Below are 15,409 nucleotides of genomic sequence, written 5' to 3'. Positions count from 1 at the left end.
GCATTCAGACTGGTTTTTCCTTTAATCTGTCATCCATCTGTATGTCAGAACTTTGCAGCAAGCATAAAAAGTGCTTTTTATGCTTGCTGCAAAGTGTGAAAATGTAGGCTTTTTGACAATTTCGATGCAAGTATGCATCGAAATTGTCAGAATGCAATTAAATGCAATGATTGAGAATTATGATTTCAAATGATGTTCAAGTCATAAAAAGGGCAATCAGAATCACAATTATATCATCACAAATGAATTTGACTAAGAAATACTGATTTTGTTATTTGTGACAGCTTTAAGCCCAAAGCTTGTTGTATTTTCAGCACATACACTAGTTAAATATCATGAAAAGCATGAGAAGAGACTTCTTTATGTTTCATCACAACATATATAATCAATTACGCCACTGCATTTCTAAGTCCTGCTTTTTTAAATGTCTCATATTTAAATGGAAATTGTTAAATTGTGGGCATTTGAATATCCATTAAATTATGTTAACGCAACTTTAACGCATGTTATATTCATCATATTAGAAGCTTATTATTGGATATTGGATAGTATAGCTACGAGTTGTCAAGTTTGTTTTCTTTATACAGCCCAAAAATCCCAAATCTCAAATTTGCCTGACTGATTGATGATTCAGATAAGGAAACACACAACAATAAATACATTGTTTTTCCCTTCCCATCCAGAGTTCCTATTGTATCCATCCATTTTGTTTATGTGTTAAGGTTTTTGGGTAGTTTTTACTTGAGTTCCTTGAGCAAGGTCACACTGGGTCAGGAACCACTAGTATGGGCCTGTAAAGCCCATTGTGCCACTGAATGTGATATTTAGCTATACAAATAAACTTTATTTGACTTGAGAGGGCCTCCTTAAATATTTCCAAGCCTGAAATTTCAACACATTTCAAATGTTTTGAGATGTGGTTGAGAGCCAATAGATACTGTAAGTCAGTGAGATGAGGCAGAAAGTGCTTTGGGTTCAGTAGAGGTAAGGAAGAGGAGGGTTGCAATGACAGGGTGATGGTATAGCAGCCAGTGCAGCGTATCTATCAGCGCTGAGCCAAGATGGATGGCTTAAACTGCAGATATTATTACAGCTAATGATTCACCTCAAGTGGCCATTACTCGGCTACGATCTGTCTCCCTCGCTTGGAGTTTTTTCAGGAGCGTTTGGGGAGCTGAAAAGTGGAGTGAAGCGAGACACAGGGAATGTGTGTGTGTGTGTGTGAGAGGATATGTGAGGGTGTCCACAGTATCTAATGTATGTGCATGAGAGGGGGAATGTGAGAGCACGAGAAAAGAGTGAATATCCATTTAATATCCATTCACGTCCGCCACTATCTGACCTGTCAGTGAAAATACCATTTCTAAGTCTTCTGGTTTGGATAGCAATAATGTCATAGTGAGAGTGTTGCCACAGAGGTTAAAGAGAAGGTTGATATCTATCCACCAAATCAAGAGGGAGAAAATAGCTGCATTTGTATCGTATGAGAGATAAAATGAAGCTTTAGAATTGAGATTTATCACCAGTTATTAGGACAAGAGTAGCTGTGAGGTAGATTTTCCTCAGCTTTTCTGCTACTCCGATGAAGGTTGAGTAGGATTCCTGTTTTATCTGACAATGATGGGGTTTAAATGAAGATATATATTTCATAAATTATCAATATAAAAGCCCAGATATGCACAAAAATGGCATGCAGTGTTAAAGGCTCATCAAATTACGGTTGAGGGAGCACGACTACAGAACAGAACATAAGCAAGTTCTTTGCTGTTACCATTTGTCAAATATTGCTTTACAAACCTATGCTGAAGTACAGTTGCTAAACTAAAACACAGCTATTTAATTTTACTGCTGCATTACGGTCATTAAAATATAATTAGGCAGCACAGTTTGACTGACTGACTGAACTGGGCTCCTGTAGAACAAACTTTGTGACATAAAAAAAAAAAACTCTTCTTTCACAAGGTTACTCTAGTCCCATTATTCAGTTTGCGTTAAGGTAGTTTTAAGTCACCTGCTCTGCATGTAAGTTTTCCAACTGTGTGTGATGGAGGATGATTGGAGTCGTTTTTGACAGTAGTTGGCGACTAGCTGGTGAATATATTACCTATTTTTCACCGCAGATGCTTTCAGAAACCTATTGTAGTGTACTGTTTAGCTGTAATTTGAGAAAGTTTGTGACCCGGCCGCCATCTTGGAAACAGATGTGGAGGACACGGAGGGACTCACATGCACACTCACATGCACGCACAGTCAATGCGGCTACCAAAACAAACACACCCTTTTTCATTTTTTATTAATTATCCTTAAAGAAGGCATTTAAAGAGCAGAGCTCACACAAAACTAAAATCACAAATACTTTAATCAGTAAATGCATGTTTATTGTGTGTGTTACCTGGTAGCAGGGAGTGTGCTGACTCTGGTGAAGAACACGGAAGGCTCCACATCAACATGGACTCCCAGAGACAGCTCCCTGTAGTAGCCCTCAACTTTGCCTGCTCCCCCGGAGTATTTGAAGCTCAGCACTGCTTCCAAAGTCTGCAAAAGAACAAGGGAAGGATATAAATTTAAATCAAGCTGATCAAAGGAATCAAGACAGTGTACCACGTTTAATGGTTGATTCAGGGGGAAAAAAAAATACCGCCTTGTGGATGTATGCCTCTGCAAACCAGTCAAGTTGCAGTTTACATCCATGTCTGACACATAATATTTGTAGTGAAGATTCTGAAGGAATTTAAGTTTTGGTGAAATGGAAGCTATCACTATATTGATATGTATGATTCCGGTGAATAATTTCCAGTGAGAAACATGCTACCTTCACTTAGAGAATATTTTTACAGGGGAGTAGAGAGAACTGATGGAGAGCTTCGTCACAACGGTAATCGCCTGAAGCTCAACATCAGCAAAACCAATGAGCTTGTGGTGGACTACTAGAGGAACATGAAGCCCCCTGTCCTGGTTGTCATCAAGGGAGAGGAAGTGAAGAGGATGGAGCACCTTGGGAAAGCAAAATGCAAAGAAGCTACAAATTCTAAAACGTGGATGCTTCACACACATCTTCAACTCGGCAGCACAGAGGACCTATACAATCACCACAGTTTCAAGGTGGGATTTTTGTGAAATGTTGTCATGTTTTGTGAAATGTTGTGTTTCCTGAAATGTTGTCGTGTTTTGCACCTCAAGGCCACCATACATACTTGTGCCTTTTTGAGATAGATGCATCAAAAGTGATTACTGTGAAATAATAAATGCACTGCAGCACAGCTTTTGTGTTGTTTGATGAAATGGAAGGATGGTATAATGGTGAGAAAGCCTGAGGGGTGGGGATGGTATGATTCGTGGCTCCAAACAGATGATTCAGAATCGACACATTGCGTCCTAAAAACTGTATGACAGGAGAGGGTGGTGGGTGGGTGCAGTGGGTGGGATTTGCTAGTGGTATTCCACAGTGACGGGGTGGGAGTGGACACAAAGAATTATTCAGAGGTACTCAGAGGTATTCTGTGGAGGGGGAGGCACAGGTCAAGCAGCCAAGTGGGCAAAGGATAGGGAAATTAAAAGTGGCAGTTTATGGTGAGGGAGCACTAGCTGACTCAGGCAATGGGCTGAAGCGGGGTAAAGGGAGCATCCAAGGTCCCGCTTTTCTTCCTATGCAGCATATATCATCTCTCCACATATTGCTGATGGAGGCACTGGCTGTGCCTTTCCAGAACAAATTTCACAGATTCCTTGATTATTTTCACTCTTTATCCCCTCTTGTGGGGCGGAAAGCCAAAGTGGAATGATTCTGAGCCTGCTGGCTAGACATCTAGCCTATTACAACCTAATGACAGGAGAACAGTACACTGAGCAAACAGAGATGAAAACATTAGAAAGGATTATTATTGTAGGCATAGTACTGTAATTCTAAATGTTCACCTATCTTGAACTGCATGGGCTTTGTTTCACATTTGTGGTATAGTTTGATGTTGTACATATAGTCTTTTTTTTCCCCTTACCCTTGTATGTTTTAATGCTATTATCTGTGGGTTAGACAGAAATATCTACTACTATTGGATGGATTGCCATGAAATTTGGTGTACACATTAATGTTCCCCTCAGGCTGTAAAAATTTTGGTGATTCCTTAAATTTTTGAGCCAGTGCTATCATCGGGTCAAAATATTGTCCACCACCTGCAAAAGGAATGACATTCCCAACAGCCTCAGCTATACTTTGTATTTAGTGCTGAATAGCAAATAACATATTAAACTAAGATGGTTAATATGGTAAACATTATACCTGTTAAACATCAGCATGTTAGCATTGTTATGGTGAGAATGTTAACATGCCAATATTAGCGTTTAGCTCAAAGCATCTCTGTGCCAAAGTACAGCCTCACAGAGTCACTAGCATGGCTATAGAGTAGATTCTTAGTATTTTCAATACATTTCCTTCATGAACATCAACATGTTCTCTTATTTTACTGTGTTGTCACTTATTGCAACAAACACAGCTTTGGTCATGTGATGTTGTAAAGACACTGACTTTAATGGGAGTAGCATGTTCATTTTCTAAAGAGGAAGACTGCCCTCCTGATGGAGAACTTAATAAAACATGCTTGATGCAACGGCTGCAAATTACAATCCTGATATCCTTTCTGAATGTTTTCTTTGCTATTTGTCTTCCCTGGAAAGGAAACAGTGGAGCCAGTCTGTTTTGGATCTGGAGGAAGAACAGCAGCCTACAATGCAGGCAAGAGACAGACTCATGCTGCGCTGGCAACTGAATGAAAGGAACAGCACGTTGATATGAATCTCATTTGAATTGATTGACTGAAATCGCCCAGATTCTTTGAGCAGAAACACTGGTTGGCAGCAATTTCCATTAAAGTCAATGTTTTCTCTAGAACGCAACTGTTCATTTCTCTTATTTTCCTCCTGTTTGTTAAAGGATAAGGTTGGTGTTAGTTTATCTTTTAATCAACAAATCCAGAGAAAAGGCCAAAATCAACAATTAATTTATCCTTCGAACAAAACTGTCCATGTTGCCAAAGCCTGATTCAGCTTATACTGCTTTGTCACACCATTGATGTCCAAAAAAAAAAAAAAACATACAAGAGCCATTCTGTTCCATATTCCTTCATTACAATAAACACAAACAGTGTAGTACAGTATATTTAAACATAGTCTGACATATTTTTATTTAGTAAGAACATACATTTAAAAAATATGCAAACTAATTTTTCTTTTGAGCAGTTGAGTGCTGTTTTACATGCAGATGTGTGATCCTGTGGCTGCCTATGTGGTACTAATGGCCCCAACATGATCCTCTTGAACACTGATCGTCTCAGCGACACCGGCAAACACCGGCTGTGCACCTCGATTCCCTTTTCAGATCCAGACTGACCCAGAGCTCCTCCCCTGTTCAATCTGCTCTCTCTGTGCTCTCAGGCCCCTAAGGACCCTATTTCAATCACACTGGACTAAAAATAGGCTCTGCTGTAATGAGCTGACTGTGTCAGGAGTAGACCAGTAGCAACACACAGCCAAAGCAAACAGCCTGACCGCACACATACATTACCTTCACATGCATACAAACAGTGTGATTACTAAGAACAGTTTGATTAAGGCATGCACAATCCCCGATGACCAGAGACTGAATGAGGTGTTTTATATGCAAGTTAATGTCCTGCATCTTGTAGGCTACAAAGAAATGGAAATTGACTTGGTGTTCGAGTTTATTCTTTGTTATATACTTTTAAGTTCAACTTTCCAAACAAATTCTGATGTTGTTGCTCTTTTTTTACAAAGATCCTCTGTGATGCAAATCACAAATGAATGAACTGGTTAAAGGAGAGGTTCACAATTTTTTTAAGCCTATCATAATACAACCTGCACATATGCACAATGAAAGCTCACAAAAATGTGAAGTTATCCTTTGAAACATTGGGGAGGCAGTGGGATGCTGCCAGGAGGAGGCTATGGTCACAGTTTTCTCACCTCACCTTTGAGTGTGGCTAAGGTACAAACACATTTGTCTTTAGACACTAAACGCCATACAACTGAGTTCATTTGAAGCATACTGAGGCCTTTACCCTGATAATGACCTTAACATACATAATGTTACTCAGTTACAGAGTTCCACCTGACATTCTCTTTCTATTGTGTGTATAAACACATTGATTGATTGGGCTTGTAGAAATCAAGTCATTTCATTTATATAGCCCAAAATCACAAATATGTCTCAGAGGACTTTACCATCTGTACAACCTACAACACACTCCATCCTAACACCCTTGAAGGACATAATTCTCATAGATAAGCTCACCCTGACACAGTCAGAAAATAAGAAGGCCTCTCATATTACTATCAAAACAATAATGGCCAATCTCCACACATCCTTGAGATAACAATGCAGCACTGTGAGAAAATACTGTAGCCATTGCAACTTCAGTTGTGAAATGATTACATTTAACAACATTGATATGTATCAAACGTGTAAGTGGACTGGCAGATGATAAAAGAAAATAAAAACATAAATAAAAAAAATTATCTTGGCAGTTATGCTGAGGTTTTAAACCTGGTTGGACCTGCAATGTCAACTTGTAAGAATTCTCAACACAAAAGAAGTGGGCCAGGACATGGGTTGGGACTACACTTTGTTGCTGTCTACTCCCTGGTAAATCCATTAATTGCTCATGCTGCACCAATCATTTTTCACCAAGTGACCAATCCTGACTCTGAGATGTATCATCTGCAGAGGCTACTAGACATGGAACAATCCTTTAACACTGCTTGACCTGAACCCATCATAGGTCAAGAGCTTCTTCAAAAGAATACATAAAGGACAATCCAGTATCTTTACTGTGTCTTTGTGCTAAAATTAAATGTTCATTTGCATGAGAGTTTAGACTACATTACCAAATATGGCTGATGCTGCAGGATGCATGGTTTCTACAAGCTATGATGGAATAAGTTTCTTTCAATATTCATTATTTATTTTGAGAGCTCAATGAATGTGTGTTTGCATTTGTACAACTACATGTTTCTTTCACATTGTTACTAATCTTATAACAATAAAGCTGATCTTGAATAAGTATAAATGTATTGTATAGCTCCAAACACTGTCACTGGCTGGTGTCTTCAGTGGCCTATGTCTATCTTTAAAAAATTACTTATTCAGTCTGAACTTAGCATCACAGACATGACACAGGTGACAGATTCCATATTAAACAAGCTTTTACCTTTTTTGCTGTGTCACAACAAAGTCTCAAAAGACTCTGCGTCACATCATCCATACAAAACAGCATGTTTGACAATAGAGGTGAATTCTGAACGTCACACACAGTATTCTCACTCCTGCATATGACGGGTGAACAAAAGAGAGAAAGACGAAGGAGGCTGAAGGCTTTTTGAATGTTTTGGCACTGAGATAAAGATCTGACACATCTTCCTGCGGAGATTATGGCATGGCCACATGTCTCCTGACAGGAATACTAAGATAAAGCATCAGTGACAGGGAGGCAGGGACAGGGGGCTCAAGACTGCATTGTTTAGTAACTAGTCTTTGTTGGCAATGGCTTGCCAAGGTGCTTCTTAAAAGAATACTCAAACATTTTGGGAAACTCAGGTATAAGCAGTCTTACCCGGAATTATATGATCATTCAAAATATTCATATTCAATATTCAAGGGACAGGAATGCCCTGGAAAAAATTACAGTAATTTATGAGCTTTTGTGTTATTTTTCTGGACATTTTTTAGCAATAGTAGCTCATGAAGAGTTGAAGCTAGAGAGTAAGTCAAACATACACAGAATCTTTGTAACAAGTGTGCTTTTACTTACTTTCTGTTAAAATTTTGTTTTAAAGGTACCCTGTGCAGTTTGATGCTTCAGCACCAAAACACATACAATACAACCCTGACAAGCCTATATTATCTTCCCCATGAAGCATTTGCAAAAGCTTTTTCTATGATTGCATTAGTTTGTAGTGTTAGAGTCACCAACTGTTAATACACATTAGACCCTACATGTAGTCAAGATAGAAAAGAGCTCTAGATACAAAAAAAACCCCATCAAACATTGCTTTACAGTGCCACAGTGCTCATTTTCAACAGTAATATAACTAGTGCCAAAATATAAGCACTGCCTTTTCACTCATAGCTCCTCAACTGTGGGATATCAAAGCTAAATTTTTTTTCCCCGGAATATGTGGATGGTGCCACATTTATCAGTATGTAGGACACCTGTATACTCTGGAAGTGGACAGAAAATCATGGCAAGACTGCTTCAGTGCTCATGTGTCAGACCATGAGGTGCTGGTCCAGGACTAGCTGGAAGGAAACCACATCTGAATCAGGGTCATTGGTTTTTCCTTCCACAGACCAATTTCTGTCAGACCAATGCTTTGTAATGGTGCATGTGTAATGTCAGGCCTGGAATTAAGTCATTTGATAAATACAAATTTATTGGGGCATTGCGGCCAAAATGTAGGGCACCAAGGACAAAACCAATGGTGCAATAACAATAAGTGATAATTACATTGTATGAAGACAAAACAGTATATAATCATCAATTAGGAGTTAGTGTTTTGAGTTTATCAAAACACTGAATGTTTGACTTTTCCACAAAATGCTGTCTGATTGATTTTTTTAAGAATGTGAACAATTCATTATATTAATTGTTATTGTTATATTTTAATGATAGAATAAAGTCTATAAATGCGATAAGGGTGATCAAAATTAATCTGAACAAGTTTCAACACCTGTGCAACTATTAGCAGTTGAGCATTTTGAGATCATAGGAGCAGTCACAGAAATGACCTGAAACACCTTTTTACACGTTTAACATTAAATACACTGATGAGAATTACATTCTTAGTTAGCTAACAATGTGCAGCAATATCCTAGTTAGGGATGTCAACGGTTAACCACCAAGAATATTTTGACTAGTTACGCATGTCAGTCTATAGGTTAATTTGCATACACACTCCACTAATGGCTAAATAATTATGTCTTCACAACATCTGATGTGTAAAACCTGTGATTTAAACCCATTGGACAAACATGTTTATTTACATAAAAATATTTATTGACTACTGTAGCTTCAAGCAATTACCAACAGGCTTGAAAATGCAGAGGAGCAACACATGCTCCAAAATAAAAATGGCTTTGCACTTCTGCTATCTATCTCTTGCTCTGTCTTTCCTTTCTGACAATTCCGTAGTAGGGAACCTAAAACACAGCTAGTGATAATAATTGCAAACACGAAAAAGAGAATGCCACCACGCTATTTCCACGGTCTTAGCAAAAGCCACAGTAGAAGGCACTGGTGTGTGAAACATCATTATCTTCCTGCAGACGGCCAAATTGGAAATGCCGTAAAGCCCCCTTTTATGGGAGATGCACTTACAACATCACTTTCTCTGTCTGTTTCAAGAAACATTCATTTTTTTTGTCCTTAATTTTAAAAGAAATGTGGTGAATAAGATGTTCCACTCTCTACTCACATTCCCTCTTTTTTATTACCTCTCCATGGATCCCGGGTGTTTTTATTTTCACAGGGTTTTTCCTCACAAGTATGTCAGGTGGGTGAATGGTGTGTAGACAGAGGGTCACAGTGTATTTTGATGATGTGATGAAATGGAGGTCTGTGTGCCTAATTGTCCTTAAAATGAGGCCTGACCCCTGCTTAGGTTGCATCTGCCTAGTGGCAGGGAAGTGAGCCATCAGCTAGGAGAGCTATTTAGTCGCCTGGTGGCCCCGGCTTCTGCAGAAAACTGAGGAATGACTCGAGGGCATTCGGATGCAATATGTCCATTTGGAGGACTGCTGGGACTGCCTCTCATATGTACACCTGGCTGTCAATCACTGAGCTAATCAGTTCGGCACCCCAGGGTTCTAACTTGAAGAGAAACGGTAAGAAGTTAAAACAGCATCATGAAGATAGCTTTATATCTAGCTGAGCCTCAGAAAGGAAGTGAAATACAAATCAAGTATTGAGCGGGAGTAAGTTGTCTGCTGTCTCCATAGATAAGTGTGGAAAACACACAACAGCATTTTTCCCTGTACTCCTGTTCATTACTGGAGTCTTGTTGTGATAGATTCTAAAAGGGTTCAAACTTGATGCAACGTGCTTGCAACAGTATGAGCAAATCAGATCACTGTATGCGTTTGATACAGAGCTCATCGATGAATAAGATCAACCTTTTGGGTTTTTAGCTTCTAAGAGGCACTTCCATGGTATTTGTGGCCTGGAGACAACTTGGTATTATCATGTTTCTGCTGTGCTTGTTTGCAATTGATGATTCAAGAGAGAAGAGGGCATGAGGGCTGATAAGAGTGAATATGTTCTCTATCGGCCTCATGGTGTAATGACTTAGCAATAATCGTCGGATGATGAGGAGTGAGGCCGCTGCGAACATGTCGGTGTTTATCTGACAACTGATGGGGGTTAGAGCATCTAAAACTGCTCAGTAACAACCAGGCTGCATGCATACCAAAATAGCAGACACCGCTGACAGGGAAAAGGAAGGTTTTTTTTGTTCTTTTTTTAGGGGAGAGGACCTAGTGAAGCACAAAAGTTTGCATAGCATGGTATAATCACTTCACCACCTCCAAACCCACCCCAAAAACCTACCTGAACATCCCCAATCCGGTCCATTTAATGATGGTCCTGACATTTCTGCCTACAGCGTTTATAATGTCACGCTCTGCACCCCTCACAGTTAGGTTTTGCCTCTGATGTGGCAATTAGAATGGGAGACATTTTAAGGAGTGGGTGAGAACCCTGTCCAACTCTGAGGAATCTGTGACGAGGGGGGCTGTGGGGTGTCAATTTCAAGTTATTAAAAGGATGTAGAGAGTACTAAAAATATTGTCAAAAATATGAATAACGTCTCAGCTGTACGTGACTGCATCAGACAGGTAGTCTGGGATGTACTTGGTGCGTGACAAAAGCCTTTAGCTGATACTTGAATTAAAATATCTTAAAGTTAGCATCACCTATCTGTGATATTATGATACAGGCAGTTGCTCCATGCAGCATTTATTGTGTAATTCATCAATTCTACAGTGGTATTTTATGGAAAGCCCTTAATCATAATTTCAATTCCACACATGCAAGAATGAATGTTCAGTATTTTGTGTTCTAAACGTTATTTCAGAAGCATGCCGATATTGAGAATTAAATCTTGTAGTTTGTGACATTTTCTGGCATTAAAATCACATTTAAATATTTGACAAATATTTGCACAAAGTATCAGCTGTCAGCACATTAAATCCAAATAAGTGGATATTAGCTACGTGGTACTCAAGAGGTCTTGCCACCTGTAGATACATGATTTTGAAATACCCCACAGCTTATGATTGAATGTGTAGTTAGTCTTGCAGTGAGCTGTGTGAGTCTGTGCTACTTCACATTTTTCAGACATGAAACAGTTTGACTCTTCAATCGTGTTTCATGTGTGACAGGATATTAACATTTCATTTGACTACTACACAGGAGAAATTCCCTGTAGGGAGTAATTCCTGGTGACAGATCTGCAACTGAAGCCACTGAAATCCATAGCTATCATTTATGGCCAACTGGACTTTTTGAGTTCATATATAATAAACATTTATCAGACCTTTTTCCACGGTTTGTTCATACAATTTAATTTTTCACTGTTCACTTGATCTTTCCTTTTGTTTTTTAGTGTTTTATGTTGGTAGTTAAGTAAAGTTGATTTTGATAAGTGCTGTATAGCACTGCCAAGCCATTGAGCAATTGAAAGTTGGCAGTGTAAACAAAAATAATCCACAAGTTAGTGTTGGCAATAGTTAAAACATTCAAACATGAGGATCAACAAGTCCATATAGTCTGCCGCCCACCTGTTTGGACGAGGTCAACAGAGCACTATGCACTGTGCACCCGTGTTCTGATACGTTCGGTACTTTAACTGATAGAGGACACCCACATAAACCCCTATAACACCTTTTTACTCATGTTGTGCTGTTCTGTTTCACTTTCATTATACATTCCCCAGCCAGCAGACACATCTAAATACAAAAAGAAAAAAAAAATGTCCTCGAGGCAGAGGAAAAAATAATGCTGATTCTTACCAGCATTTCATATTCACAATTTACTAACTGTATGAGTGTTCTTCTTTCAGCTGAAGGTGACAGGCATGTGTTCCATCTACAGTCTCTAATTTGAATGCTAAACATTGTCACACTACTGTCACACAAACAACATCCACTGCACGACCATGCATCAATAACCACACCAACTTCTGTGCTCTTGTGCATGTCACGCTGGCTGGTTTTGATTCATTATTCTACACAGTTTCTTAGTTTATGCAGTGCAAATCAACAGGAGTGTGGGCGATGGTGACATCCTCGGGACTCATGGGACACACAGTTCACACAGTTCAGTTTCATGTAAAAGCATAACCTCGCTCTCCTTTTTACCTCACTGAGGCCCTTCAGGACTGCCCCTTCCCGCAAATCCTCTTTCTTTGCCTCCTCATTCAAGAACACTAGGTTTCCAGGGAAACAGCTGTGTGCAGCTTATGTAAATATTTAAAACCGTGGCTCCCTGGCTGCTTACTATGACAGGGTCACCAAGACTCCCCCATATCATGGCCTTGGCATTGCCTCATCATATATGCCTATCACATTGGAATACTTTTTTTTCAACCTCTGCATTCACTTCAAACTACACCTATTAATAAATCCTCAAAAAGAATTTGATTGATCAAGTTGATTATTTTCACCAACAATATGCAGTGTTAACATTATTCCAGTGTCCAAAGTTCCATCCATGTAAGTGCTTGCAGTGGTTGTGATTGCAGTCTCCATAAATTTGGGATAGTACAAATGTTTTGTTTTATATTACAACACAAAAAAGGTTAAAAGGTGTTATTTACCTCAATAACAGTTCACTGTGGCTGCTGCTGCTTTTACCGTTCCTCCCTTTTAATGTTATCGCTTGCAAAACTGATGTGCCAAATTTTTATAAACGTGAAGTCACAATTCACAATGTAGATTTGATTGAGTCTGTTGTCAGGAGATTAGAACAGCCTAATGAATCTCATCCTCACACTTTGTATTTCCAGCCGCTAAACAATGAAAGATTGAGCCACATGCTAATGATCACAAGACATTTTTGCAACAAATACCACAAAGCCTCATTCTTATGCCCACAAAGCAACTGACTACACCGCATCTTTGGTCCATTACTCCTTTTACATCATGGCATTTCATCACTTATATTAAAGAATGTATGGAGCTAATCCTTAGAATCTGTATTAGACCCATGGCATTTGCATTGATTATAGAAAGCTGATCCATTGCCAGTACTTCTGTTTATTGTGACTGATTGTGATCAGGGTCTGACAGTTGTCAAATACGATCCATTGCACTGGTACTCCACCAAAACACTGGACACAACACCTCAACTCTCAAGGGACCAAGTGACACAGCAGGACAAGTGTCACAAGTCATAATTTCCAGTAGCCTTGCTAGCTTGTCATCTGTTAGAAGTGAAGATATATACATAACACTACTGCACTTGAAAAACTAGTAAGACCTTTCAGAGCAAAGGGAAAAATGTGTTGGGATTGTTATTCAACCTGCCGCATTTCTCTATTTTTTATGCAAGCTGTACCTTATCACTTTGAATAAAATCAACATTCCACCTTAAAAAGTAATAAAAAAGCATCATCATACCCACATCCAGTTTGGTCTACAAGATAACACTGTAATAATAGCTTACACAGCCAATAGTTATCAGCTGGCAGATTAGCTAGCTAGCAGAAGTGCTAGCCCGTCAGTGACCCTTGCAGCTCATAGCAGTCCCGGGAGAGTCTCCCTATTGTCCTAATAATGACCTGATCACTACAATATCACACACATCTGCATTACTATAACAGTTTTAATGATTGCCTACTGTACAGCTGTATTATGGAGAAAAAATACATAATATAGAAATACTTATATGATTCAACTCTGGGCAAAAAAAAGTGATCAGGACATTTTTATCTTCTCTCTGCTGTCTGCAGGGGGGCAGGGGAGAAATTGTAAACTCTACGGCTATAGGACTGCAGAGCTGCAAAGTGATCAGCATTGAAATTTAAATTTCATGGCCTTTAATCTAGCAGATATACTGAAACTTGCCTAATGTTAATAGAGTTTGGTAGTTGATGGGCGGGCTGTGACACATACAATGGAAACCCAGGTGCTTCATGCATATAAATACTTCCTGCGGATTCTTACAATAAAAGAACCATTTCATCCAGAGTAATTCGATTTCTTTGGTGAGTGTTGACTAATTCACTTACATATGGTTCAATCTGATTATACGTTGTGAGTCATGAAGGGGAAGGAGAGAGGATGAACAGCGGCACTAAATTATGTCAAGGGAGAGTGGCATCTGTCCGAGATGAAGACTGCATCCGACACAAACACACACACACACACACACACACACACACACACACACACACACACACACACACACACACACACACACACACACACACACACACACACACACACACACACACACACACACGCTTCCTCTGTTCATGTGTGATCAGAGGTAAACAGAGGACCCACGGGTGCCTCAGACACGAAACGGCTGCTCTTTTATGTAACCCTGTGGTCCTGTGCAGGTGTCACACCATTTACCAGCTGGACCAACTACGGGGAGAAGCCTCACATCCCCCCTGTCCTCCATTTCTGTTCTTATAGTATATCAACAGCCAGTCAACCATGAAGATGTGAAGTCAGCTTCGAAGATGAGACAAGCAGAGCTGAAAGCCAGAAGCACCAAAAGCCTGAAAAAAAATGATAAATTGCATGGCGATGCGGACGTTTACGGAAACACAAACGACACACTGTGAACTATACTTAGACATAGATACACAAAAACATACACATACATACATAAAAATCTACAACAACTATCTGTCAAATGAAAAGGCAGGTGTGCTGGATGCTGAAGCATGCTGGCATATAAACATCCTGTTCAGGTTGACTGTGGTCAGGCTGAGGATGATCTGATCGACACTGGTTCAGTCATCGAACGTGGCAGCATATGGAGCCACGCTTGGCCTGGCTCACTGGATTTCACACATGGATTCAAGTCCAGTAAGCATGATGAAATGCTTGATTCTCTACTAATTTCACCCGCCAGGCTTGCATACACCAGCAATTCCACACACACCAACACAGAAGCCAACAAACAGAACTTTATAGTGACCTTCTGGGGGTGGGACTGAATTTTACACCAAGGCTCATTTACTCGATCACTGCAGGTCTTCTTGTATGATATTTTTAAGACTTCCATGGAGAACATTTAGTCTTTGGGCAAAGTGCTAAATCACTGCAATTATGCAATTATGTATTCCAACATTTACATGAAAACATGTACACTAAATACGGAAGTATATT

At 39.5% G+C, this 15,409-nt stretch overlaps 1 protein-coding gene across 7 annotated transcripts in view; it reads right to left on the bottom strand.

The window, feature by feature from the left end:
• trappc9 (trafficking protein particle complex subunit 9) overlaps positions 1-15,409 on the bottom strand; it is a 213,591-nt gene that overhangs the window by 110,717 nt on the left and 87,465 nt on the right. For all 7 annotated transcript variants that reach the window (XM_044335377.1, XM_044335380.1, XM_044335382.1 and 4 more), the window contains one exon: positions 2,393-2,535. In XM_044335377.1, the coding sequence (XP_044191312.1) occupies positions 2,393-2,535 (143 nt within the window). The remainder of the gene's footprint in view (positions 1-2,392; positions 2,536-15,409) is intronic.

Source organism: Thunnus albacares, chromosome 19, assembly GCF_914725855.1.
Source record: "Thunnus albacares chromosome 19, fThuAlb1.1, whole genome shotgun sequence".
Lineage (NCBI taxonomy): Eukaryota > Metazoa > Chordata > Actinopteri > Scombriformes > Scombridae > Thunnus > Thunnus albacares.
This window is presented reverse-complemented; position numbering and strand designations above follow the sequence as displayed.